Source organism: Heliangelus exortis, chromosome 8, assembly GCF_036169615.1.
Source record: "Heliangelus exortis chromosome 8, bHelExo1.hap1, whole genome shotgun sequence".
Lineage (NCBI taxonomy): Eukaryota > Metazoa > Chordata > Aves > Apodiformes > Trochilidae > Heliangelus > Heliangelus exortis.
The window spans coordinates 10145091-10172291 of record NC_092429.1 but is presented as its reverse complement, the minus strand read 5'-3'; the positions used below and the strand labels follow the sequence as shown (position 1 = coordinate 10172291).

General features: G+C 47.2%; 1 protein-coding gene and 1 long non-coding RNA gene across 7 annotated transcripts in view; one reads left to right on the top strand and one right to left on the bottom strand.

Moving 5' to 3' along the window:
* The window catches only part of RNF220 (ring finger protein 220), a 216749-nt gene that overhangs the window by 143175 nt on the left and 46373 nt on the right, over positions 1-27201 (top strand). For 4 of the 6 annotated variants that reach the window (XM_071750315.1, XM_071750314.1, XM_071750313.1 and 1 more), the window contains 5 exons: positions 3187-3232; positions 12898-12993; positions 17578-17620; positions 25481-25602; positions 26623-26755. In XM_071750315.1, coding sequence (XP_071606416.1) covers positions 3187-3232; positions 12898-12993; positions 17578-17620; positions 25481-25602; positions 26623-26755 — 440 coding nt within the window. The remainder of the gene's footprint in view (positions 1-3186; positions 3233-12897; positions 12994-17577; positions 17621-25480; positions 25603-26622; positions 26756-27201) is intronic. The other 2 variants (XM_071750317.1, XM_071750316.1) reach the window with 1 other exon arrangement.
* Positions 15949-18025, bottom strand: LOC139799033 (uncharacterized). The gene is made up of 2 exons (XR_011727060.1): positions 17724-18025; positions 15949-17583 (listed from the first exon to the last, which is right to left on the bottom strand). It is a non-coding gene; the product is annotated as an uncharacterized lncRNA (long non-coding RNA).

The following is a 27201-nucleotide window of genomic DNA, read 5'->3' as shown; positions in this document are numbered from 1 at the left end:
GAGGTGTACAGGGACCCAGCCATGCAGCTCCTGTGTTAACATGCACAGGTGACGCAGCTGTACAGAGCCCTCCAGCAGCACCTCAGGAGGGACCTTATTCTGTTCCCACAGAGGCACAGGACACCCAAAACATGTGGGGATGAACAAGTGCACAGCTAGAACTGGTGTTCTGAAAGCCCTGAGAGAGGGAACGAGAGAGGAAGCAGCCTTGTATAGCTTGGAAATTCAAAGGTGTAAGGAGAAAGAGGAAGCTGTTCAAATCGTTGGGGCTTTCCAGGGTGTTTCTCATCTTCTTTGGTACAGCTGGGGGGTTTGCCTAAAAGGGAAAGAAGTTGTTTTGCTATAATGAACTAGATAAACAATTCCCCAAATAGATTAAAACTAACTGTAACTTATAAAAGCGGGTAGTAATTATATTTTATTAGCTAGCAAAACACCATTTTTTTATTTCGTAGGATAATTCTGTGTAAATCACCTTAATTAGAAGTGTCAGACGAGCCCATGAATACCATACTTAGTAACTAATTTCCTATGTACAGGTTATAATTTAAAACACATGGATCACTCGCTGAGTGGAAATATGCTAGCCATGAAATAATGTGGGGAGTGTTGGGGTTATTACTATGTAAATGTGTAATCATTTCAGACCACTGCAGCCTGGCTGGGTGATTAAAGAGAATCCCAAGGTCTCCAAAGATTGTGCTCTCTGCAAGGGCCTAGAGCAAAAAAACTTTAAAAGGCACCAAAAAGTGTTTGAACTTTAAAGGTCTCGATTTCCCTTTTACCATTTTTAATTTGTCTGCGGTGTTTATGGAGGGGAAGGTTTCTCTTTGCTGATGGCCTTTCGATTCTCAGCCCGCTGCTGGCATTCTTAAGAGGTGTGGAGGTCTGTGGCTACTGTACTTTAGGGGTAGTTTTGTGGGAGGGAGGAAAGCATATTTAAATTGCAGGTTCTTCAGACTTGGGTATGACCAAGGCCTGCGCCCACTTATGAGTTGTTTCTAGGAATAAATAAAAACAAATTTCCAACTCTTATTACCAAGAGAGTGTAGCTTAATAAGAAGGAGGAGGGTAGTTCATGTCAATCTTCCAAATGAAGATTACAATAACTTTGCAAAGTTTCTCTAAATCAGTCCCCTTCTCCATCAGTTCCAAACAGCAGAGGCTTGGCCTTTCAGCTGACCAGAGCTGAAAGGCTCCCATCCTGAAAACTGCAGTTTCCTGGCACTAGCACCGTTTCTGGGTGGAATTAATGAGTTTCTTCCTCTTTCCCTCAAATAGGAATAATTTTAAACAATTTTCACAAGAAAAGGGAGGAAATTAGTTGGGTGGGTTTTAATCTAGTGTTTGGATTATAAAAGGAGAAAAAAAAATAAAGTTGTTTCACACTTGGGGTAACTGAGAAATTCAAGGTAGCACTGGAGATGGGGAGGAAATCCTTCCCCTCGCACAAGTTCGGGTGCAGGCTGGAGGTGGTGCCAGGGCTGCACCTGACTCTGCTCCCCACCACTGTCTGAGAGCAGAGGGGCAGAGTTGGGGGCATGGGGAGCATCCTTGCACCCTCAGCAAACCTATTGCCTCATGGAAGGAGGGCTGTGAGGGAGGCAATGCCCACAGCCGCTTGCTCCAGAGCAGAGCTGTGGCACCTGGGGTGACCTGATGGCAAGGGACAACTGAGTGATTCCCTCTGTTTCAGGGTGGGGGGCGAGGCCGGTGGCACTGGGAGAGGAGAGGGGCTGTAGCCCTGGGAGAAAACACCTCCCTCTATCCCTGCTCATTTCATAACACCCAGCCATCTGCCAAATCAAGGCAGATTAAAGCCAGCCAAATTCAATTTCTCCCCGCTGCCACTGCAGCTCGGCATCTGGGGCTAAAGTGTCCCCGACAAAGCGAACATGACAGGCACATTGCTTTTTTGTCACATCTAGTACCGTGTTGATCTTCTAAAAGTCTCATAAAAATTTATTGATGTCTCCCATATTGCTGTGATTGAGAAGAAAGGAGCGCGGGTGTGCGGAGCTGGGTGCGCGCGCACGGGCGAGCATGTGTGCGTGTGTATATTAATGTTTCTGAAGTAGATCTGATTTGATATGTCTTGTTCTATTGTCAGCATCTGTTTAGCGAGGCTTTTTAATACTTTCTGGCTGCTGATCACTCATCCTTAGCCTGGGATGCAGGCTTGCATACAAATTTTGTTATTAAACACAATTCCATTCCCCCCCTCTGCCTTCCCCAACCTCCGCCTCTCCCCACCAGCCTCCCCCCTCCACCCACCCATCCATCATCTCCCTGGGGCTATGGGGAGCTGGGAGCCAGCCGCCCCACTGGCATGCACTTACAAGCACACAGACTGGGCTTGGCAACATATTTCAAGTGCCTTTTGCCTGCTGCAGGTGCTTTGCATTGACAAATCGAATCATGGGGAAATAATTTATTTCCTAATGCTGTTTGCAGCATGTTAGCAGGAGAATTTACATGAGAGAGATTACTTTAATAACCAAAAAATTACAGTGCAGGCCTCCCCGCCATGTCGGCTTTGATATGTAATTGTTTCAAGTTTAACCTGTCTGGAGGGGGGAAGGTGTTATTAAATCTATAGCATCTCCCGCTGGTGGGGGCAGGCAAGGAGGAGCACCGTGGCAGGGACCTCCTTCCCTGCTAAATGGGGAACAAGCTGAATTAACAAATCACTCCAGCCTCCGGCAGAGCTGCTGCCTTCACAGTGTGGCTGGAACTGAGGGGATGCCTGTTTATCTTGCTCTAATTCCTGTTTAATCTCCTTCTCTTCCCTTCACTCCTGTTTTTTCTATTGTGCCTGACCCTATTCAGGGCTCACCATGCCCACCCTTTTCTCCTTGGCTTTCCTGCAGTCTTGATCCCCACTTTGCCCCAGGGCTGGGAGAGCAACTGTGCAAGACCCTGAGCAGGTGGAGTTGAGATTTGACTCCACATCGTGCGTCTGGGTTTGGGGGGTTCCACTCGTATGACTGTGTCATTCCAGCTGGATAAATAGTTGGCACTGTCCTCCTTACCACTCCCTTCCAGTCAGGGTGAGGAGGCTCTCATTGGTCCAGCAAAGAGGATCCATGTGCTTTGCTATTTGACCTCGTGAAATCCTTCACAGTGCTCCCCCCTTGACTGCCACAGCAGTTCTGTGACTGACCTTGTTCTCTTCTCTCTTGGCAGCAAGAGCTCCATCCTGAAGGATGCCATGGCAGCAGGCACCCCCAAGGTAAGTGAGCAGAGCTCGGGCACAGTTTACACCCCAAGCCCCCAAGGCATCATACTATTTACACCTCCTCACAGTCCACTCTCTGTCCTACTACTCAGAGTCCCCCAGGGAGGTGACCACATTTTGTGGCTTGGCCAGCACTGGGGCAAGCTGCTACCTCCATTCACCCTTTGGGCCAGAGCAGCTGAGTCCCCACACGGGGCTCTCTCGTTCCCCATGCAGCAGAGGAAAATGTCTGAAGTCCCACAGCAGGCTCTGGGACTCCAGATTGTGTCTAATGACAGCTAAGGAGAGCTGATCACACGAAGGCTGAGTTCACCCTGGGAAATCATGTGCAGGAGTTCCTGGAGCCAGAGCCATATTCGATCTCTGGAAGAGGGGGATGGAACTGCCTCAGGGGAGGGAAGCACACCTGAGAAGGAGCCCAATCACTAAAAGACTTTGTTTCAGCCACCCCACCCATCCCTCAGGACCCACCTCCCATCCGCTAGGCTTACAATGCAAAAATACTAAATGCGCAGAGCATCACAGCATCACTGCAAAGGGCATCATTTCCTAATTCGTGTCACTATTAGCTGAACTTCTTATGATACAGTGGTGGGAAGGACCAGAGCTTGGTCAGGCAAGTGCAAGGAGCACCATAGGGCAGCTGGGCATTGCATGGCCTCTGAAAACCCCGTTGTGCTCCCAAAGCTGGGCAAAAGCAAGTGGTCTGGGCTCTCCTATGCTTCTAGGGACACAGTCCAACCTAGGGAGGCTCCTGGCTTCCAGGGAAATGAAGAGCATCTCTTACAGGAGGTGTTTTCATGCTTGTTTTAATAGAAGTGACTTCAGATCTCATTTTCCCTTTTTTTGTTTTCTGGAAGCTTTGGGTCATTCTTGGCATGTGATGTCTGAAATGGAGACTGAAATTTCAGCTCTAGGTTGCCCCTTGGGGCTGGGTGTCTTGCCAAGCATGTCAACACCTTGTCTGCCCCACCAAGAGAGGGGCGGGGGAGCCACCATGCTGACCTGAGTCCCTGACAGGCAGGGACACCTCTCAGGTCAACCCAAAAATTTCCCAACCCCCACTAAGAAAAATTAAGATCCCAGCAATACTCCACTATGTTCCATAGATTTGGTATTTCCACCTTCTATGTGCCTATCCCTGCCTCCCATGCCCTGTCCTGACAATTTCTCCTCTGGAAAAGAAGCAGAGTAGGAAACAATCACCCAACCCACCTGCCATTGAAAATCCACAGAGCATCAGGCTGCCCTGGGACCTCTAACAGGACCTGCAAAGGGCACACACAAAATGAAAGCAGCTGGACTCTACAGGCATCCCTTTCCCTCCTTGTCAGGTCTGAGTGTAGATAACTCAACAGTCCCAAACACATCGCCTGCGAGGGAGAAGGATGGCTAGGAAGACAGATTAGCTGTTTGGAGGGAAACGTAGTGAGTGACTGACAGAGACCAGATAAAGAAGCAGGTCCATCTCACGGCAGGGCCGGGCTTTTGAAGTTTCCATTGACAAAGAATCCCATTTGCCTTGAGCGAGGGGATTAAACTGGGAGTGGAGCGTCATTCTATGTAAAAAAGATCAATCGTCCCTTGTCACCACATGGATCTTTTCCCTTTGCCCATCACATCTGGGGCTAACAACATTAACTTCAAGAAGCCAGGAGAGCAGGGAGGAAGAGGGTGAAATCAGGAAATCTTTCATTCCCTTCTCAGAGAGCTTGAAAGCCTCTCAGCCCAAGAGGATTCATTATTTCTAGGTGGTTTTGCTGGGAGACAAGTCCTGTGTGGCATGGGAAGGCACAGCGCTGTCACCTTCAGCTGAGCTTGGTATTAAAGGTCCTTTTGTAACCACGTGGGATTGAGGAGGAGGGTGGTGGGAAGATGAAGGCTGCTTTTTCCCTTTGTCCTCACCGAGTATCTGCAACATTGTGTGGGAATAGCCCATCAGGATGTGAAGTCCCACTGAGAAAGTACTGCTGGGGACAAAGCTGGGCTTCTGGGCCACCCTTAACAGTAGTCCCAGGTGGAGGGATGGGGGACAGACCCTGGGATGTTCTTGCAGCCTGTGCCCAGGCACTCAGGTATTGCTGCAGATAGGCAGTGCCTAGGAGGAGCTGGGGCCTGTGCCATGTCTCACTTCCCACCGTGGACACTGGTGGAAGGTGTCAAGGGGCTGTCACTAGGTTTCCTGTCTGGTCCTTCTCCTGGTGCCAACAAAAGGGCTGACAGCTCCTGCAGCTCAGGAGCAGGAGAAAGAGTCTGCATCTTCCTGTCCCCTGCGAGCATCCAGCACCCCCTGGCAATGGACATCCTGGTCCCATTCATGGGAGATGGGAGATGGGGTGGGATGCAGGCTGGCAATGTTATTTTTATGGTCACCAGTGGCTTTAGACAACTTCGGGACTCACTTAAGCCCTTTGCATATAGCATCCCAATTGTTGCTTCTGTGCTGGTTTCTTGCTGGGGTGCAGTCGGGGGCAGGAGATTTAACCCCCCCATGTTCTGTCTCCTGGCTCTGCTCCCATCCCTTTCCCACAGCTGCCTCAGCAAACATCTCTCCTGGCAATGAAAGCCCAGATGTAAATGTATGTTCCTCGCTTGCTGCTTTCCTGCCCCTGAAGAGCTGTCACTCACTGCACTGGGTCAATTTTCATGGCAATATGTCAAAGAAAATCCAATCACTCAACATGGGATGTGATGAATGCAGGATTATTGTATCAAGTTCTCCTATTATCAGAGCCGATGGAGGCAGTGACAGGCAAGGGCTGTGAGCTGGGGGGCTCCGGCCAACACATCTGCTCGGGGCCTGGGCTCCCTCTCTGCAAAGGCATCTCGGAGGGCACGGCTGAGTACCACAAAGCTCCACAGTGTCCAGGATCCTCCTCATACTTCCGTTAGTGACCAGGCCAAATCAATGATGGGATGCCAGTTTGGACAAGCCACTTGGAGAAGCAGCTGTCAAACCTGCATGGTGAGCCCCAGGTTGAGATTTTTGTCCAACCCTGACTGCCTCCTCCCAGCTGCAATTTCTGTTCCTGATTGCAAGCTTGGATGTTCACCCCAATGCCTGGGACACCCTTTGGTGCCTTGATCTTCATGTTGCTGAGAGCCAGGCAGCTCATTGAGCCTCCACAGGCCAAGGCAACAGCTTGCTCTTGTTGGGTTGTCTCATGTCTATGCTTTGCAGCAGGCAGAGGTGCAAAAAGGTGCTGAAAGCCCATCTCATTTGCAGAAAGCACACCAAATGGCCCTACTCTGGGAAAGGTCTTCCTCAGGCATTAGACTTCCAGGAGAGTCCTGGACATGTGTAGTATCCTTCTGGGATGATATGTCTGAGACAACAGGAGGAAGACGAGGGATGGGAAAAGAAATGCTTCACCAAGGAGAAGTTTCAGTGTCGGTGGGAACAAACACTTCATGCCCATGGGAAAAGAGGGAGGATGTCCTTGCTCTTACTAAGCTAGGGACTATGGCTGCATGGTCCCATTCACCAGTGTGGCTGTTCACTAACCTTTCACTGTTGTTCTGGGTCACCGTGTGTCTCTTTGTAGCTGCAGATCTGGCAGTTTGCACTTCTCCTGGGCATTGTTTGTGTGTTTCTTGATCCCTCTTTATCCTCCCCCTCTTGCCCTAGTTACCTCTTGCAAGAGGTTGTGCAGCAGAGAAGCACACATTTTGTTGAACCCATGTCAATGAGATGTATGAGCAGTGTAAGTCTGTCTCTTCCAGCTCTTCCTTGATAAGCCAGCAGTAACTCTGAGAGTCAGAGTCCCCAGGTTCTCTCAAGTGCCTGAGAGAACTTCTTTGCCACTCCCTGTCCAACCTATGGCTCTCCCTCCACACACTGTCATCTAGGAAGGGAAATCATCTCTGCCCAGAGAGATCACAACCCCTAAGTTTCAGGATATTAGCTGCAGACTGATACCTGTCACCTAATGGCATCTGCTGAACTTTCTTCTTCTCTCTCTGAGGGTGCTGGTACTGCTCACTAAAGGGGAAGAAGCTGGGCTCTGTGGTGGGTTCAGCATGTCTTTTCCACAGCTGCTTCCCAATACATGACTGCAAATGTCCTTTCCCACTGACAGTCCAGCCGTACAAAGGCTCTTGCTACAAATACTGAAGCAAGAGGCCAGGAACAAAATCCATCTTCCATGCACAGCAGATGCTTGTGTCTGGTGTGTTTGGTGTGCACCCAGATCCTTGGAGGGTGCCCCCAGGCAGGTGGCCAGCTCGCTGCTCCGAGACCTCCGTGGAGCTGGGAACTGAGCCACAATGCCAGAGCCCATTGATTCCCCCACTCACCCCAGTGATTTTACAGCTTCACTGAGCAGTTTGAAAGAGAATTACAGCACCTGGAGGGAAATTTGACCACTAAAGCCCTCCAAGGAAAAAGAGCTTTGAAGCAAGCAAGATTTGGAGCCTTAAACCTTGACAGAATGTCTGTATTAAGCCCTTACCAGCTGCTTCACTCAAGATGAAATTTCTAGCACAATCATTTAACTTCTCCGTATCATGTCTGGCAGGAGGAACAGGGGATGGGTGTTAGGGCCCTGGGGTTTTAACTCCTTCTCTTGTGTCATTGACTGGCTGGAGAAGTTGGAGTAGTCACCCACCTTACCCACACCTCCTCCTTCTGTAGCTGTGATTTACAAGGAAAGATTAGAAAGCTAAATCTGAGCATTGTGGCAAAGCTATGGCCAAGCCTGGGACAGGAAAACAGTCCACAGATATGTAAAGGAGGGGAAATTACCTAGGGTAAGTGTTGGCTGAACACGCTCCCTGCCAGTTTGGGGTGATAAATACCAGAGCCACTCCAAAAAAATATTCTCTGCCAGATTTTATTCCATTAAAAAAAAAAAAAAAATTATCCCAGGAACAAAAAAAGCTTCTCACTCCCCTTGGGCCAAACAGCTGTGCCATTAGTCTGGGGGAAAACACTGCATTCAGCAGGAGGAGAGGCAGAGGGATTTGGTCCCAGAGGGGAGCTGGACAGACTGGCAGATCACGGCAGACCTTGGCCAGACCTCTTTCCTTCTCAATCCCCAACAGGCAGCTCTGCTGGAAGGGGCCCCTTTTCCCACTGTGTAGCTGGTGTCTCATCCAAGAGGACCCATAGCTTGATTGCAATCCCAGATGTGACCATAACATGCACAGAAATAAATCAGTAGTTCACTTTCTGTAAGCTTATTCTGTTTGTGGACCACTGGAATCCTCCAGCAAAGGCCAGAAACTGCTGATACCATTATTTCTGTTCACTATTCACACCCTTCTCACATTTAAGCCTTTCATTCCCAGCTCCATCCCACCTTTATCTCTGCCAGCTAAAAGCCACTGGATAATTTTACCTCTAACTTTCCCAGGAGCAAATGTGGACCCTCCAAAAGCTTCTAGGAAACTCAGCTCTAATAGTAGCATCTTTGTGTTAGGGATCCTCCAGCAATAACATAAAAAATGGCAACTAGAGTCAAGGGGGAGAATCACAGCAAGGCCTTGTATCACTCATTGCTTTCGGGTTACAGTTCCCAAGTGATAACAGCTATTAGCAACACTTTGACTGCTTCCCTACCGTGGAGGGGAGGGCAGGAGACAGAAAACATGTCAAGCCATCACCTCCATGTTAAGTGATAAGTACCTATTTAGATGGCAGAGTTAAAGCTGAATGCATCAAGCAGGGAACACTTTGTGCCAAAAATAAAATGAAAAAAAAAAAAAAATAGAAGAAGGCCATATAGATACATAAAAAGCAGGGTTAGGGTATTTGTTCTGCTGACAGCAGCTGTGATGGATTGTTTAAGAAAGATAGACTCCCTGTGTTTTTCCAGGGCTATCAGAAAGCAGGAGTCCAGCACTTTAATACTCTCAAATGACTGGCCTTGAGAGGCAGCAGAATGTCAGCAGCACTGGCTGGGCTCTCCCAGTGCTGACACCTGCCCCGGCTGCCAGCGAGAGCCAGCGCTGAGGGCTGGGGCAGCAATTTCCATCCATTTCCTTGGTCTGGTGGCTGCACCCTGACACCCATTCCCTCCCCTCATGCTGCCCCTGGCCCACGCCTCCAGCCCCTGTGGGTCAGGAGCCAGCAGCGTGCTGGTACACATGCCCTTGCCAGCATCCCTTTGGAGCTGCACACATCTCCTCTGCCTGAGCAGGGAGGAGCAGGTCTGGAGAGCGATGGACTGGGAGCACAGCAGCTGGCACACCAGCTGCATGATGCACATTTGAGACATGCCAAACCTGCCCGTATATTTATAGAAGTAAACTATATGTTGTTCCTAATTGCAATGGGGCTGCTGAGACATTTGCAGAGGCTGCAACCCAGCTCTGCAGAATTGCTTGGTCCATGGAGCGTGTCAGGACCTACCAGCATGTGAACCTCGCAGCATGAGCGAGGTTCTGCCTCCTGCAGTGCCACGTCCCCAGGGAGAGCCCAGATCTGTGGACACAAGCAGGGAAAGCCATACACCCAGACACATCTCTTCCCCTGGGCAGGGCACAGCTGGGCTCCAGCGGGTAGGATGGAAACGCCAAGCAGGGCCATGGCTGCCAAGCACAGCATGAGGAAGGAGGGAGTACGTGGCTCAGACAAGATTGATGGCCTCGTTGCCATTAAGAAAAAAATTAGCCGGTGGCGGCTATCATATTAAAGGGTGAAGAAGCCGTGAATTATTTTCTTAAAGATCTTATCACTTACAATGATAATTTTACCTTCCAAAAGGCCACTTTTAATGAGGCAAGCCAGGCAAAAAGTCATGATTTAATGCCAGATTTTTTTTTCCAAACACATTTTACTGCTTTTTTGTCCATGTTTAAAAAGAGCCGGTGACCTTTTTTATTTAGCTTGCCCCAGGTGTAATGCTCAGGCTGATCCTCTCAGGGTTTATAACCTCCGCAGAGAGTGCCTTTACCCAATGTAGAGATGATTTAAAGGGGAGGGAGAAATATGAGGCTGCATGGCCGCTCACATAAGGCCCTTGCTTCGTCATTGGTGCTGGGAGATGTGGTTTGCCAGGGGAAAAGCTGCCTTTTCCCTCCACATCTGTCTTCCAAGATGCCACTCAAGGGAGGGGCGGGGATCGTATCACTGCCTCTTCCCTGGGTAGAAGTGAGCAGTGTGAGTGGAGGGAGCACCAAATCTTCAGCTTGGCATGCTGTGGACATGCATCTTCACTTCTTAGACATTGGGAAATGGCCCCAACACAATGATTTGCAAAAAAAAAGAGGCCAAAATTGAGATGGCAGAGAGTCTGGCCTGATGCAGAAATGAAAGTCACTCCAATAGCGAGTGCCTTTCCTAATCCCATAGCCCCTGAGCCTGCATCCCTGCCTGTCCCCATGGCTGCCTGAAAGGCAAAGTGTGGCAGAGCGCACGGAAATGAGAAAAACAAATGAAGTCAAGTTTCCTAAGAGTGAAGGGGAAGTGTGACTTGGCATCTCTAACGCTGTGTTTAACATGCCGGCAAGGTATTTAGAATTGAAGTGCTTGCACACAATTTAAAAATAGACAGTTTATTAATCTAAACTGCAAGTGTATGTAGAAGAGGCCTCGAGATTGACATCTTTGGGATTAGTTTAGCCCTGCGTTTTTCCAGAGGTCATCGCCATGGTGCTCAGGAGGTTTGAGGAATAAATGGGGCCGGCGTTCTTCCCAGGACCACACGCTAAAAACTAATACATAACGTTTAATTTACTGTCTCCATAGCTAGCCCAACCATTTTTCACATAATAATATTGGATTAGAGCTACCAGAAGCTGAGGGGGGAGCTGGAGGCGGGGAGGGTTTGTCTGTCTGTCGCCAAGGAGTGGGGAGATGTGTATTTTTTTCCCCTTCTCCAGAATACATTGGAAGACAAAACGGGTTTAACCCTCCCAGCACCAGGGTGCTTGGCTTATTAGACAAGGGAAAGGGCATTAGCACCACTGCAATCAGGGCTGTTGTTCTCAGTCTGAGCTGAAAGCTGAACCTACATCCCTCCTTTTTCTAGGATATGTGCAATCTCACGTCTTCAGAAATGGTCCTTGTTCCCAGTTTGTAAAATAAAAGGCAACAGTAGGAACTCATGGTCTGTCCTCTATTTCCCATGGCTATCAGAGGGTTTCTCCAGAAATAAATGAGCTGCTCACCAGAATTATCACTGGCTGTGTTTGTCCAACACGTGAGGCAGGAGAAACCACTGCTCTGCCCCTCTGTCTCCTGGGAAGCAGAAGTCTCTTGGGGCAGCCCTTGCTGCGTGCCCCCAGCCTCACTGGCCCACCCAGCACTCGGCATCCTCATCAGACTGAGCCAAGGAGTGTTCCAGCCCCAAGATATGTCCAGCACAGCCCTCAGTGCTGGCAGGAGGGATCATGCCTGGGGAGATAACCAAGCAACTCAGCATGTCATGCCCCCATCACTGCTCTTGGGACATCATGTCTCTGCACAGCCAGTAGAGCCCTGTTTTATGTCAGAGATCTGCAGTACAGACAAGGATATGGCTCTTGGCCTCATGGCAAGGCTGGCAGCTCATGCCTGTGGGGATGGACCCAGCATCCCCAACCACCCCCTGCCACCTCCATTGTAACCACGCTGCTGTGCTTGTCTCACCAGAACTGTCCAAGCTCTGGGGATGGCAGCCTGCGGACTGAACCAATTTGTATGCTGAGTCATTTTTCTACTTGCTCATATCTTTCCAAAAAATGCACATTTTTCCACGTTTCATTTCAGCCCAGAGGCAAATGTTTCTGGCATACTTGCCTTCCTCCAAGGTATTATGCTTTTTAATAATGTTGTCACCACACTTGACCTGTCCAATTCAGATGATATCTACACTTCCCTTCGCAAATATACACATCTCTGAGTAGTCATTTATTGTCAGATCTTGCCAGCTGATTCTCAGAAACAAACATCTGGAGAGCTGCACTTCCACTGTACATATTTTCCAATGTATTAGGTTATATTTAGCCTAGTTTAGCTAATTTATATTTGAAATTAGAATTTTAAATTGAATTTTTTCCTCAAACTATTCTAATAATAAACTTCACTTGCAACTCAGTGTACATTTTTTTAGACACTGTCAAACTCATACAGTAATTTTCCCACTAGAGTTCATTGTGTGTAGAATTTAGACTTACCTACTATTGACTCAAAGTTTACCAGTGATTTCTTAGGTCTCAAATATCACTGATCTTTTTAACCTTCTAAAATGCTCTTTTTTTTCTATGCTACTTATTAAAATAAATAGCATCATTACAGCAGGAAGAGGCAGTTGCTCTGCAAAGGTGCTGAGAGCTTTAGCATAGTTTACAAAGCTATTGAGAGATTTAGTGGCACTTAGAGAGGTGGACAAGGGCAAGTTAGTGCTGCTCCATATGGGCACAACTTCACCTTTCTGTGGAATTTCTGGTGTGGTCCTCACACATCATTTCCAGCAGGGACTGATTCTGCCCCCAGACACCAGAGCTGGAAACAAAATTGCCATCACTTTGGTGCCTGATGCATGTGCATTTTGTTAGACCCTGCAACCCAGTCCCCTCATGAGGCAGGGCCCCATAGGAGGAGCACTGCCAGCCCCACACCCAGCAGTCTGTCCCAGTGCAGCCCCACAGATGCTCTTTGTGGTTCTAAGGACAGCTTAGCAAGGGGCAGAGAGCTCAGCAACACTCACAGCATGAATTCCTCCTTTCTCTTGCAGTCAATTTTGTTGTCGGCCTCAATCAAGCGGGAAGGAGATTCTCCAACAGCATCACCCCACTCCTCAGATGACATCCATCACTCAGACAGATACCAGGTAAGCAGAAGGATGCTGCCACTGGTCTCAGCCTCTGAGCCAGTTCACCCTGGTGCCCACAGCTCTCTGTGCCTGAGCACTCAGCCTTCAGCTCTGCACCACTGCCCCAGCTCACCTGCCTGCAGCATGGGGATGTAAGGACTCAGTCCCTCACAAGGCTAGGAAGATGTGCTTTTATCTGCACAGTCCTCCCAGCTCTGACTTTAAACTAGAGCCATACAAAACTGCTTTAAATCTTTGCAGAGCTTTCTATTGCATTATATTCATAATCTCAGTCGTTGCCATGGTTATGTTTGTCATTACTTACCCTATGCCACTGGGAAACTTCCAGAGAAGTGATTTTTTTGTAAAACAATGACTGATGTCAGCCTCCAGCAGGCCAAAATTCTCCATTTCACTGTTGTGCTGCTGCCCAGCAAACTAACTCCTGACTCCCAACCAACCAAAACAGAAATGGTTTTGGACCATCCATAGCCATGCCAGCATGTCTTATAAAACACCCTCTGCCCAGAGGAGCAGCGGTCTTGTAACACTATGAGTAAAAGTTGAGGGAGAGGGAGCAAGAAAAGAAGAGGAAGGCAGCAGCAAAAGTACAGTTTTGCTTGGTTTAAGTCTGTATTTTTGGGGTGGGCTGCCACACTGGCCTCTGACTCAACACACATCCAAACTGTTTGGCTGCTATCCTGCACTCAGCCACTGGCTTCAAGTAAGCTGTCAAAGGCAGCAAATAAATTAATGGTGGCCTTCAGCATGGAGCCAAGCATGTCACTGCCTGCCAGGTGGACCAGCTGGGTGGACCATGTCTGTACCAGCCTGGCATACACCCACCACCCTGTACCCTGCACTGCTCTGAAGTGATACCCTGTGCCCTGGGTCAAGCAGGGGGCCAAATTTTATCCACATCAGTTCTTGAATATGCTGATGACCAGAGATGGGGCTTTAACAGTTAAAGCATCTGTTCCTGAAGATAGGTCCTATTAATAGCAGATTTGTAAATTTTTTGCCCATTGTTCTCTCCTCTTATTTATTGGTTATTTTATCATATACGGGCTAGATCCTCCATTGTTTGCTAAGTATTCCCATGTAGCCTTCAGTTATAACAGTATCACATCATAAATTACTTTACCCGTGTATGACTTATGAGAGCTGGTGCAACCTAAGAGAAGCAAAACCTTGCAGAAGATCCAGAAATGCCTGATTCAGGTAATCTTGTTCTCTTTCCTGCCTGTTTATAAAGGCTAATAAATAAATCATATTCTTTCTGAAAGGGCATGGAAGAGACTTCTGCTATGGCCCTCTTTGTTGGAAGACACCAGTCCCTTCCTGCGCTTCCAAACTTCAGTCTCTGTGAAATTGGTGGTCTCTTGCAGTCCTCCCTTCTATAAATTTTATTATGTCATACTTGAGGACAAATATTCTCAGCAGAAGCCCCCTCTATATGCTGAGTCTAGCTAGTCCCTAATGTGTTTTAAGTTTGTGAGTACATTTTATGGAGGGTTGCAGCCCTTAATGCAGACATGTAATGGGAGTTGTAAGCCTGCTCTGCAGGGAGAAAAGACCTCTGGGGCCTGATTTTCATTTATGCTTGTGCTGGCTGTGTTATGCTGCTCTGGCAGTGTAAAGGGACCTCAGAATGGGTGCCAGGGTTGTGTAAAGCCGCAGCGTGTCCTTAATAAAACCACAATGTGAATGAGAATTCAGTCTTGCTGGCTTACCAAGTGAAATGTTCAGGAAGCAGAGCAGAAGACTCTCATGGTGGTGACTTTAAGGGCTGCAAAATTCAGCTTTCCATATGCAGAGGTGTGCTGGAATTATGAATGTGCCTTGTGTTGTCTGTGATCTAATCGTGAATACACAGTGTATTAGGAACACGCTAGAATGTGAGTTATTGGCGTGTAGGTTTTCAGAATTCCTGTGGCTTAATTTTCTTGGTCTTCATGCTTATTTACCACAGGAATATTTAGGGAAGAAGGAGATTTATGAACCTACAGGAATACGGGCTTGCACAGTGCTTGGCCTGCTCCAAGTGCTGAGTGGGAGCTGCAGTGGAGGCAGTGGGGTGGCTCCAGGAATTGGGGAGGAGAATCCCCTTGTCTTCCCTCTGCCAAGCCTGGCAGCTGGAGTCTGGTACATGGACATTGATCAGATCAAAGTGGTGGCAGCTGGTGTAGTGCAGGACCTTATGACATGCGTCAGTGGTGGGTGCTCCTCTGAGATACAGTTTGTCCTGTCAGGTGGGGCTTTTCCGAGCAAAAATACAGCCATTTTGGTTAGATTTAGATACAACCCTGAATCCCCAGTGGAACAAGCAACAGCAGATTAGAAATTGTTCACGGTACTGCAAAGATAACATTTCAGGCTTGGAGAGAGACCACCCGGCATGGGTCAGCTGAGCTCATAGAATACCTGTGACATGAATAAGATGTGGAGTAAGTATAAGTGAAAGGCTAAAATCCTCATCCAGGAAAGGCACATCTCCCTCCACCTGAGCTCAGCAGGGAGCAGGCATCCTGAAAGACAGCTTAATTAATAAAAGGGTAAACCAAACAATCGTGAATGTAAATCATAGAATCATAAAATACAGTTGCATTTCAGCTCACAAAGCTGGGATGGATGATGCAGGTCTGCACGGCACAAACCTTGCCAGAAGCACCAGAACTTGCTTACTGCCCATCAAAACATACCAGGGTGGTTTTTTATTTTTTCCCCCTGAAGAAGGCATGGCAGATTATCAGGTGCCAGGGTCAAGTCCCAAAATGTAGGTTTGATAACAAGAAACAAAGCCTGGGCAGTCTGCAGAGTAGGAAACAAATGGGATTTAAGTGTGTAGGAGCCTGTGCTGCTCCATTTCTAGCTCCTAGCTCTGTCCTACCCTGAGGCAGGTCCATGGGGATTATCTCCCACCATGGCTGTAGGGCTGATGTGGGAAAGAAATCCATGAATCAGGCTTGATCATAAGGACTGAGGTTTTTATTACAAAAGCCACAAAATATACATGTTCAGGCTGCACGACCTGGGAAAGATCATGATAGGACTTCTGTTGCTTAATTATTTTAGGAAAGAGAAGAGCAAGAGAGAGAGAACAGGCGAGAGATAGAGATAGCAGAATATCACTTTGGTCTGTCCAGAGGGGGAGGGCTGGTGTCAGTGAAGTTCCCAAAGCCCATTTCAGCTCCTTGTTTTATAGGCCTGTTTCCTTCAGGCAATTGTTTCACAACGATGAGTAAGCATGGTCAAGTCATATCACTATTGAGTGACCAGACTAGACCTCCACCCCTCTGCTCCTCAATCATTATCCCTATTGTTGTCTAACTTACGCAGGCCACTGTTTCCATAGGCTCAGGCACTCCTTTGTCAGGCAGGCCTTTTGTCTTGTTGGAGGGCTTACAATGGTGTTTTGACACCACTTCCCACAATAGTCCCTGAGGGCCGGTCAGAGGGGGGTTGGAATCCAATGATCTTTAAGGTTACAACCCAAATCGTTCCATGATTCTGTGAGAGTAAGAAGAAGCTGAAGAGTACAGGGGAGGTGGCAGCTCCACCTGTAGCTTGGGTGCCCCCAATTCCTCCCCAGGAAGGCCAGGAAGATCTGTGAGCCCACAAACAAAGGTGGGTGCCACTGGGGATGGCTCAGACCAGGGTGCCCACTCCACCTCCAGTGGACACAGCTGGTACTGGTACCCAGGGACCCACAAGACAGGCAAGAAAACCGAGCTTGTCTCCTTGTACTCTATGCTGGGGGTGGGTGGGGCAGGGGCCATGGAGAGGCCTCTGGGCCCCCACTGGCCACCTGCTCTTGGGTTCAGTTAGTTCTTGGGGGCCTGAGTGTTCAGCTGCCCTTGGGCCACATGGGTTCCTGGTCTCTAACCAAGTCAGAAAAGTTGGGGAGCGGCTGTCCCGGTTCCTGACTGTCCTGTGCCCTTGGGGTACAGTCAGGAACAGGATCCTAACTCCCTCCTGGTGTTGTGTCTAAGGGGCGCCCAATCCCTATTGGACAAAAAAACATTGCTTTCAGTCACCCCTGGCCACTGATTGGCCTCCTTTCACTAACTTCCAGTTGTCCCTGGCCTCTGATTGGTCAGATGCTCTTGGGTTCCAGTGGCTTCTAATTTTTGATTGGCCAGGTGTTCCTGGGTTCCAATCGCCCCTGGGCTCTGATTGGCCGGGGCTCGCTGGGGCCTGCTGCCGCCTGTCGGTTGCCATGGGAACTTCCTCCCCTCCCCGCTGGTTTCCTGGTGAACTTTCACCCGCTCGGCGGTGGGTCACATGACCGGGGCCAACATGGCGGCGGCCGCTGGGGGCTGATCGGTGGCGCCTGCCCGGCCGCGCCGTATCCGCCCGCATCCCGGGCAGCGCGGGGGGGGCCGTCCGGGCCCACCGCCCCGCTATGCAGAGCGGCAGGAGGGGGCCTGGCGGTCGGGGGTCGGGAAGAGGTGGGTGCAAGGCAGGCCCGGCGCTGGGGCCTTGTCCCGGTGATGCGCAGGGCGAGGGGAATCGGGCCTTGGGTAGCGGCGGGGGAGCGAGTTGTTTACATCGTTGGGCCGGGGGACCTCACACTTCTCCGCTCTTGTCTCCTCTCTGCAGACCTTCCTGCGGGTGCGAGCGAACCGGCAGACCCGGCTGAACGGTGAGTGCGGTCCCGCGCGGCGCCCCGGGCTGTCCCTGCCCCGCCAGGCCGGGCCGACCCCCCCCCCAACCGGCTCGGCCTTCCCCCGACCCAGAAAACTTACCGGACTTGGGCCGAGTTGTGTGACACACGCATTCGCCCGCCCCCTCCGCAAGCCTGGACCCGCGATAGGGGGTCTCGACTTGGAGGACTAGGGTGGTGTGAAAGCCTCCGCGTTCATTCCGGGCTTCCCAGGGAGGAGGTGAGGGGACGGTTTTCTCCGTGGGGGTCTCGTCTGAGGGTTCATTAACAGGTCCCAAGTCTTGAATTTTAAATTACGTGGTCAGGCTGCTGCGCTCTCGCGGCTCACATGGCAGAATCTTGCAGTAAACTTTTAAACCAGCAGTCTGAGCCTGCCTGCATCTGACGTCATGGTTTGTTTGTTTTTTTTTTTCCTTTCAAACCTACAGATGCTGGTGGGTTACTTTTATTCTTATATTTCTGGGTGTTCCTAGTGGTAAATAAACAACCATTCATTTAAAAAGAAATAAAGCAGAGGTTTCTTATTTCAGAAAGTCCCATTTCTTCTGTTTGTAAATTTGGAAAAACTTGGAAGTATTTTTTTCTTTTTTTCTTCACTTTTTTTTTTTTTTTTCTTGGTTTGAGTTGAAGAAATTTGTTTTCCAAGGTTGAGAGAAGTCAGAATTTACTGCTTAAATAGGAACACTGTTCTGTCACCTGATTTTCCATTGCTTATAGGTGATCTAGTATGTGCCATTTAGTCAAAATGGGGTGGTTCAGGTTATCTGGAGGCGTGTTAATTTTGAGCTTCCTGCTATGATAGTTTGAGATAAAAGCAGTGATGTTGTGCTAAGGCAGTTTAGAAGGTTTAGAACCTTGACAGAATGACAGAAGGCTTTAGAGTGTACTGGTAGCAACTCTAAATAGCAAATAGTTTGCTTGAATTTGGAGTACTACATGTTTAGCATGGTCTTTGCAAATACAAGTGTTATTACACTGCTACTAACCTGGTATCTGTGATAAATCATACATCACAGAATTCAGAGCTAGCCTGGAGATTTTAAATATCAACCTTGGAGGCAAAAATATGCAGGACTCATGAAGGTCTATTAAGTTATACAACAAAGAGATGAGTTGCCTTGCATCAATTGCAGGTAACTGCTGGCAGCTGTGATCACATCTGTGCTCCAAGATGAGTGCAGTGAGCTGCCAGCAGCAGCAGGTAACCCCTTTTCCTGACACAGACTTCAGATGCTGAAGTGCACTGAGGTATTGCTCTTCAGTGACTTGTTTTGTGTGAAAGAGGTCTCTGGAGTCAGTGATGTCAAACTGTTTCTTTATCATTTTTGGATCACTGGGGCTAAGCTTCCACCTTTTTTCAGGACAGCAATGTGCGTTTACCTTATGGTGGGGGAAAAAAAAAAAGTCTAAACCAGGTGTGTGAGGTTCTTGGTACAGCAGAGTCCTTCAGTATGCATGCAGGGTCTTGATGACAACTGAACTGGCTCAGCAGCATTGTGTGCTTTTTGACTTCAGTCCAGAGAAGGGCAGTAGCACAATCCATGGAGACTGCAACTGAGGAACTCCTCTTGTGCCCTGTTCTTTAACATTTTTGTGACCCTGTGCTTATATAAAGGGAAGTTGCTAGTTTGTACACTAGTTGCATTGTTTTTTCTGAATCTTATGCTCTTCTTGTATATGCTTTTTGGGGTGCAGTGCATGAAGCAGCCATGATCCAGGTGAGGTCATTTGGTTAATTTATATAATGTCCCTGTAATGCTGGTATTGTCTTTGCTGTGGCACACCTCCTCAGTGTCCAGACATTTGGGAGCTAGATGCAGAACTATTAGCTGAAGTGCCTTGGCTTTGTGACTTAAAGGTCAAATGAGATCAGAGCTGGTTCCTCCCGACCTTGGCTTTTTATGACCATGATTTTTATGTTTGCTGCTGTTCCCAGAACTTGCCTATAGTGGTGCCTGGTTCAGCCCTGTGCTGTCAGATTAGTACCCAGCTGGTTGGGTAGGTTATGCTGCTCCTTTCTATGCGTGTGACCTCCGATCACACCCTACTTACTTGTTTCCTCCTCCACATTTGTTTGCACTAAAACAACTTTGTGGTATTTGTAAGCTTTGCCACACTTGTTAAACAGTTATTTAAGCAGTATTGCTCAAGATGGAGAACACTGGAGTGCTTTGGGGGGGAAAAAAAAAGCTTATTTGTCTCTAACTTGTGTTTTCATGGGCTTCTAATCTATCATGCAACTTCAAAGCTTTGTGAGAATGATTTCCTTATCCCTGTTAGTTTACATTGACAGAAATTATGTAGGAGTTGTCCAAAAACATCTGGATTTTTATTCCATATTCTTACTGACAGAATGAAGAAACATAGTATCTAGAAAATGCAATCTGTCTGTGAAAGAAAAATTAATTTGGTTTTAATATATTTTAGCCATACTTTTCTCTATTTTTGTAAGCAGTTTATAGTGATAAGTCTGTCAGGCTTCTTGCCAGCAAGGTCCAGAATCACTTCTGGAAACTCCTCCTGTAAAAAGGGCCCCGTGGTGTTTGCTCTTATCCCACATTGTCCTTGAGCCAAATCTCAGCTGCCCAGGCTTTTTGTTCCCAAGTCTTATAAGAGATAAGGAAAGAGAAGGTAAAGAAGGAGATGTCTTCCATGAGCTTCTCTTGGCCAGGCTGCAGCATGATTAGGTCCTGATAGCTACATGGTTCTTGGGTACCTGACAGTCCAGAATTTTAATTCTTTAAGTCAAACCTTTGACTTAAATTTAACTGTAAGTAAGGTGAATGTGTTTGCAAGGTCTGGAGGAGATTAATGTTCTGTCTCTAGGACTCTCTGTTGAGCATTTGTACCTGAATTTCCCTGTCAGCCTCAGTGAGTTAATCCTGCACCTCTCACCTGTGCTAAACTCACTTTGCAGAGGTTGTGTCCTTGTGAACCCAGGAGTATGAGGTGCTGGTTCCTGATGAACCTGTGTTCTAAAGAAGGCATTTCTTTCATTTGCCTTATTCCCAATGTTGCCAAACTTAAGCCACCCTGTAAATTGATGCTTATGGAGTTTAGCAGTGCAGAGCAGCTTGGGTAGTCATTCAAAATTAGAAACACAGAGTAAGAAGTTAGTGTATCAGAACATGGAATTGGCAGGTTAAGTATGTGCCAGCCTCAGAGAATAGTGTCAGGTTGGAGGTTGCTGAAAATCATCTCTATGGAAGTTTGACCATGCAAATGTGAAAGCCCCGCTGAGACCCTTCTGTGAATTTGGCCCTTAATGTTCTCTCTCAGACAGATGAACAGCAAATTGTACATAAGGTCTGAAACAAATTCATTCTTGCCCATCTGTTTTCTAGCTGTAGCTTCTTCTTCAGATAGCTTTTTGTGCTCTGCCATTGCTGCCTTTGTTCACTTGGATCAGATGCTCTTAGCTAAGTTGATCAGCCACAGAAGCCTTTTGTGATAGGTCTAACAAACTAAAACTGCTCCTCAAGACTCCTCTAGGAGAGTTGCAGAGACCAGGTGCTTTGCTCAGGTGTCTTTAATTCAAATTTAGGGGTATTTGCACAGTTGACACTCTCACCAGAGTTGTAAAATAGGTTCTTCCAAAACTCCTTTGGAACCTGCCTGAGAAGCTGGAGGACCATGAGCCTGCTTCTCTGGGCAGAGCTTTGTGGAGGTGGTCACCATGCAGTTTGTTGTTGAACCACCACCAGCATGTCAAGTGATTTTGCCACTGATGGGTGGGGGAGGAATAAACCTAGATGATTTTCACTGGAAAGGAGACAAAAATGTTTCCACTTAATTTGATTGGCCTGCCATTGTAGGAGCTGCTAATGATGTCTGCATGGGACCCAGGGGACCACTCAAACTGGTGGAGGGAATCGTAAGAGATATTGCTAGTAACTCAATCATCTCCTTTGATGCTGTGGTAGAGGTTTGTGTAGTGTTCACTGCCTGATGCTGTGTAAGAGCACTTCTGAAGTAATTAGTGCTCTGGTCCTGAAGGTGAATTTTTGTTTGGGGAAGGGAGTACCAGTGAAAACTAAAACCCATTAGCTTTTCTCTCAGGAAGTTTTGCAGGGCTAGAGAATAACATGATCTTAAGGCATTAATAAGGTTTAGAAAAGAGCCCATTGTGAGGAAAAAAATCCTTGGTCTCTTCCACCTGTCAGGCAGCAGTGTCTGTGGCCAGAGGCAGGCTGGCTCCTTCTCTTTGTACCTGTGGGAAGACAGGGATCAGTGTACCCTCAGCAGTAGAGGCTTTCTCAAGTGCAGTTTGGCTCCTGCTCTAGCACAAGCAGCTTCTTATCTCAAGAGGTCCCAAAGGACCCTGTATTAGAAAGGAAGGGCAGCTCCTTTAACCAGCTTCTAAGTTAGGTCAGAAACTGTAACTGAGACCCCAGTCCCTGTTCTCACTCACCTCTGTGTGCTACTTTCTCATTCATAGGCTGGACTGACTCAAACTCCCAGGGCACCCAAGGGTTTTATGTAACCTGAGTGAGAACGTGCACACGCAGCAGGATCAGTGTGTAGGGCAGTGTAGAACTGTTAAAAGTGAGGTCTCTGATGGCCTAATAATAATTATTAATGCTAATAAAAATTAGTGAACTTGTCACCTCCTGGCAGAAAGTTGGAATAATAACTATGCAGCCTTTGTTCAGTCAGAGATAGGAACAGGTTAGCCTTGTGCAAAAACCTTCCCTGAACTCCGTCCTCTTCTTGCATACTGCCGCCTGCATCTTTACCTTCCTGAATTAGGAGAAGGAATGGGTTTATTTTGTTTTTATCATCCTCCCCTCTCTCATGCTCCTCAACAGGAGCAAGGGGGAGAGGGATTAGTGAGCTAATTAGAAATGATCGCATCTATCAACACTAATTAACAATCCTCTGGTCTCACTTGCGTGTTCTTTTGAGCTGCTCCCCTTCGGGACAGCCCCACAATCACCCCCCTGCCTTTGGGGCCGCTCCATCCCTTCTGCACTGATTGGAAGTGATGGCCATGCTGCGTGTCCTGTCGGGTAGGGACGTTGCTGCTCGGGACATGCTTTCCAGGCTGTAGCATTCCCCTTTGGTTTCTGTTGTCACCAGGGGCACCCTGGGAGTCTGTGGGCACAATGCTGCCGCTGCTAATGACCACAGAATGAAAATGGCAGGAGGATTTGTTTTCAACACCTTTGTTCCACTTGTGGCACTGAAACTTAAAGGGATGCTTCTTGGCAGAACTGAATGAGCCAAGATAGGAGCTGCTGGCTGAGTTTTGTGTGGAGCTGGAGCAGAGTGAGGTTTCTGTTCCCAGCTCTGCACTAGCACTTCAGCAGTAGGTCAGGTGCTTGCTCTGGCAAAATGGCCTGAAGAATGTATCCGTGCAGGACCTAAGACAAGCTGTTTTGCTTGTATTGCTGGTACAGGGCATAGGCTGGAGGATGGCTGTAAAAAAGTTAAAAATAGTAATAAACTTGCTGAGCAAGACTGTGCTGAATTGATAAGTCATTGGGAGTTCTACCAGAATAATTAAACTGCTCCTTTCCCGCATTTTCTTGTTTAGAAACAGGATGAGTTGGGAGAAAGATGTGACTGCGACCAGGATAGAAAAGGCTTTGTTCCTGTGTTTTTCTCTGGTCAGATGGGTGTTTGCTGGAGAATACTCAGCTCGTATTTGATTCCAGCCTCCTCCCCTATTTTGTGCTGGCTCTGCTGAGCTATCGAGACAAGGAAAGAGCATCCTAGGTTTAACATGGAAGAGCCATGCTGGAGGGTATTCACTAAACCAGAACTTCAGAAGTCTCTCATGGACTGAAGTACAAACCAGAAAGAGCATGACTTAACTCTGCTGCTGGTTACAAGGCTGGATGGTGTCAAAGAGGCAGGAGGGGATAGCATTTTGGGGTTCAGGAATGGGAGAGAAAACACAAAAGAAATGTTGGGGGTCATTGTTTTATTTACAAATGGAGCATAATTCATATTGAGCGTAATAAAATTAGCTATAATACTTCATAATGTTTGCTTCTGTATGGACTGAAAGTCAACCAGTTCACCTTCTGGAGCAAAAGCTGACAGTATAGGTAAAATAACAAATTTAAGCAGACAAAATAGAAGGGAACCTATTAAAATGCTCCACTAGGAATACAGAAGTGTGTGGAGAGGCAAGTAGGCTGTGGAGCTGTCACTGTGGTGTACCCAACACAAGAGAGGGTTGTGGAGCTTCAGCAAATGAAATCTAGATGGCTGATAAAAGTGGTGCATGTTTACTTGACAGTCTCTGTTGTTCAAAGTGCCAGGTCTCAAAAGCAGTCCCTTTGTGGTCTCAAGTTGATGCTTCTTCTAGGAATGTCACATTTGCAGAAGCCTTTTCATTTTATCAGTAGAGAAATGGGTTTTTTTGGAGTAAAACAGATTGTTCCGTTGTGAGGAAAAGCAGTGCCCAGGGAATAATTTGCATCCACCTAAATCCTGGAGCATCACAGCGTAGGGTATGGTGAATATTCCTGATTCTGGATTGTGGGAAATTATATCCTGCCTCAGAGAGTCCTGAGTCCAGCCAGGGAAGCCAGTGAGAAAGCCTTGAAACAGGCCTTTCAGGTCTGTGTTAGTGTATTCAGATGAAAATTCATTGTATCACCAAGTGAGTTATAAACTGATGAAATTGAGAGAAAAATTTACAGAAACCTTCCTCTACCCCCATCCTTCTTCTCCTGGTATTCCAGCAGCTTTCTCTGACTCGTTGACTGCAGGGAGCTGTTGATCCAACAGTATTCAAGCATGAGGTTTTCAGAGCATGCTGCAGTGCTCACAGTGTCACTAATGATTTCTGGCTAATGCAGATTTTTGGTGGTGTCATCTCTCATTATCACATGGGATTTCCTTGGGCTTTTCCTTGTCTCTCATTCAGAATTTTGACCTTCCTTATTAATTAAACAGCAACTTTCCTGCAGCCAGTGATTGAGTTATTCGGTAATACCTGCCTAAAGCTATCACAATAAGGAACAGAACTTTCTTTTAATGCAAATGATTTGGTTCCAGATGTTTTGATCACATTAAATGATGGCTCAAATTAACCAGAGATTGGATTAAGCAACAGGCTACCTTGGCTGTTTTTTCTAATCATTGTGATTCCTAACATGTTTGTTTTCCAGAGTGTGCCCTCAAGAAGGCAGCGTATCCCCCAGTTTTTCTTTACATTAAAATAATGTGAAAGAAAATAACAGAGACAGAAGTCATCTAGCATAGGTGGTGTGTTTTTCACTGCAGAGATCTCTCTATAAATGTTACCTGCTACTGAGATGTTGCACTAACTTGTTTATTATGTTCTGAGTTAGAATTATTCAGGGAATATAGGAGGCTCCATAGTCCTGGAAGTGACTATTACAAACCTTGTCCAAGGCTTTTCAGGTGCCAAGCAAGTTCCTGGATAGGGAATAGATGTTTTAGTGGATGGACCTTGGACTTAAAAGGCAAAATGCGGAGCAGGATTCGGTGGCTTGATCACATGACCTTCAAAACAATTTCAGGCTTCCAAGAGCAAGTATTTAACCATTTGAATAACTTACCTGAGGATGTGCAGCAGATATCCCCTGTATATAAATTCGGTCATTAAATCCTGAGTGGTTGCCTTTCCAAGATCAGGCTGTACTCAGCCACGGGTTACAGGTTTAGTCTGGAAAGTGCTAAGTAACAGTCTCTACTGAGATCAGAATAGGGACTTGCAGTGGGATATTCTTGTGTGAAATCTTGCCATTTCTGCCAAGAGTTTATTATTTGGAGCTGAGCTAATAGACAGAAGAGTGGATCTATTTGACATGTCTTCCTTTTTTTGTTTGTTTGTTTTCTTTTCCTGGTTTCTTCATGCAGCTCGGATTGGAAAAATGAAACGGAGGAAGCAAGACGAAGGGCAGGTATGTCCCCTCTGCAGCCGACCTCTGTTAGGATCCGAGGAGGAGATGAGTAGGCATGTGGAACAATGCCTTGCAAAGGTAGAGGCACAGCAGGCTCGCCAGCTGCCATTCACTTCTTCATACTCCCTACTTTGTCTGCCGTTGATCTAACATGGGGCAAAAACTAACACTGCTGAGCTTGCAGGCAATGCTAACTGTGTCTCCCTAATACCTGTTTTCACTTTTCTTTGTCTTGGAAGATTCTTCTGGATTTTTTTCCTGTGTTGCACTAATACTTTTTCTACTTCATGGTTCCTTTTGCTGCTTTTGAAGTCTTAAGTTGTGGACTGTAAATGGAGAGCTGTTTAAGCTTATGAAGCCTTCTGTAGGACTTCGTGCTTCCTATGTAGCTCAGCAGGAAGAATTCTTCCTGATCTCTGCCTTTGACAATATTAGAATTATTTTTTATTGGTTTCCTTTGTAACAGGCTGGCATTTGGAAATGTTGCATGACCATCTTGCTCCAGCAAGTGCATTTGAGCAGAACTATTCCCTTGTTCATCCCAAAGACAGCAAGGAAGAAGCAGGAACACACCCTAGGGGAGGGAAACAGTTGTGTCATAGGGTTCTCTGTGCTCTTTTCTCAGAAAAAGCCCACAACAGAGATGATAAGAAATTCATTTTTATTGCCTCAGGGGGCACATTGTGTAAAGAGAGGTGAATTTTGATAGGTGTGTCCCCCAAAAATACATGCTAGGAGAACATTTCTGCTGGGGAACAAACAAATCTGGGGTTTATGTGGTAGGGGAATCCTGCATGTAAAGCAGGGCAATGCATGTTGAAATGCACACTGGCATTATTGTAGGAACCACAGCTAAAATTTCCACATATAAAAATGCTGAATCTTGCAACTTGTTTTGATCTGAAGGTTGTCAAGTTCTTCCAGCACCCAATTCCGGATTTAAATCACTGGGAATGGGGGTGGGAGTAGACGCTGCTGTCCTCTCTGTACTTAACTGTCCTGGAAACAATCCAGCTTTTCTTATCCATCCCACCCTGAGTTAACACCAAGGAGTTATTTCATGCATCTCAATGCTCTGCCCTGCTTTGCCCTATGCAGAGAGAAGGTTCATGCATGACTGAGGATGACTCTGTGGACATCGAGAACGAGAACGGCAACCGCTTTGAAGAGTACGAGTGGTGTGGGCAGAAGAGGATACGCGCCACTACGCTCCTGGAGGGAGGATTTCGAGGTGCGCCAGTGTTCCGGGGGGCTTTGTAAATGATTGTGCTATGGAAGTTGATCATTGTCTATCTTTAAAGGGAAGGTCCTAGAGGTTTGCCTTTCACAAAGGGTAGGACCTTCAGCCTTTGCCAGAACATAGTGATTTGGGTTTTCTACAGCTCTTGAATGAATAGTCAAAATTCGTGCAAATCTTGACCAAAGCGTGGTGTTATCTCCTGATCAAGAAATGGGGCTGAAGAGGGAATGAGTAGGAATGGGTAGAATGCAGAGATCATTTGGGGAAAATAGCTTCTTATATGTTACACGTAGTAAGAAATACATGAAAATATGTGAAGAGAGGAAAATAGAAATGAAATTGTAAAAATTCCCAGCCTGGAGTGACGAAAGCTGGTGTATCAGCCTCTGGTGATGTATTGAAGGTGACAGCTAAGTCGCTTTAGCACCTGCATAAAA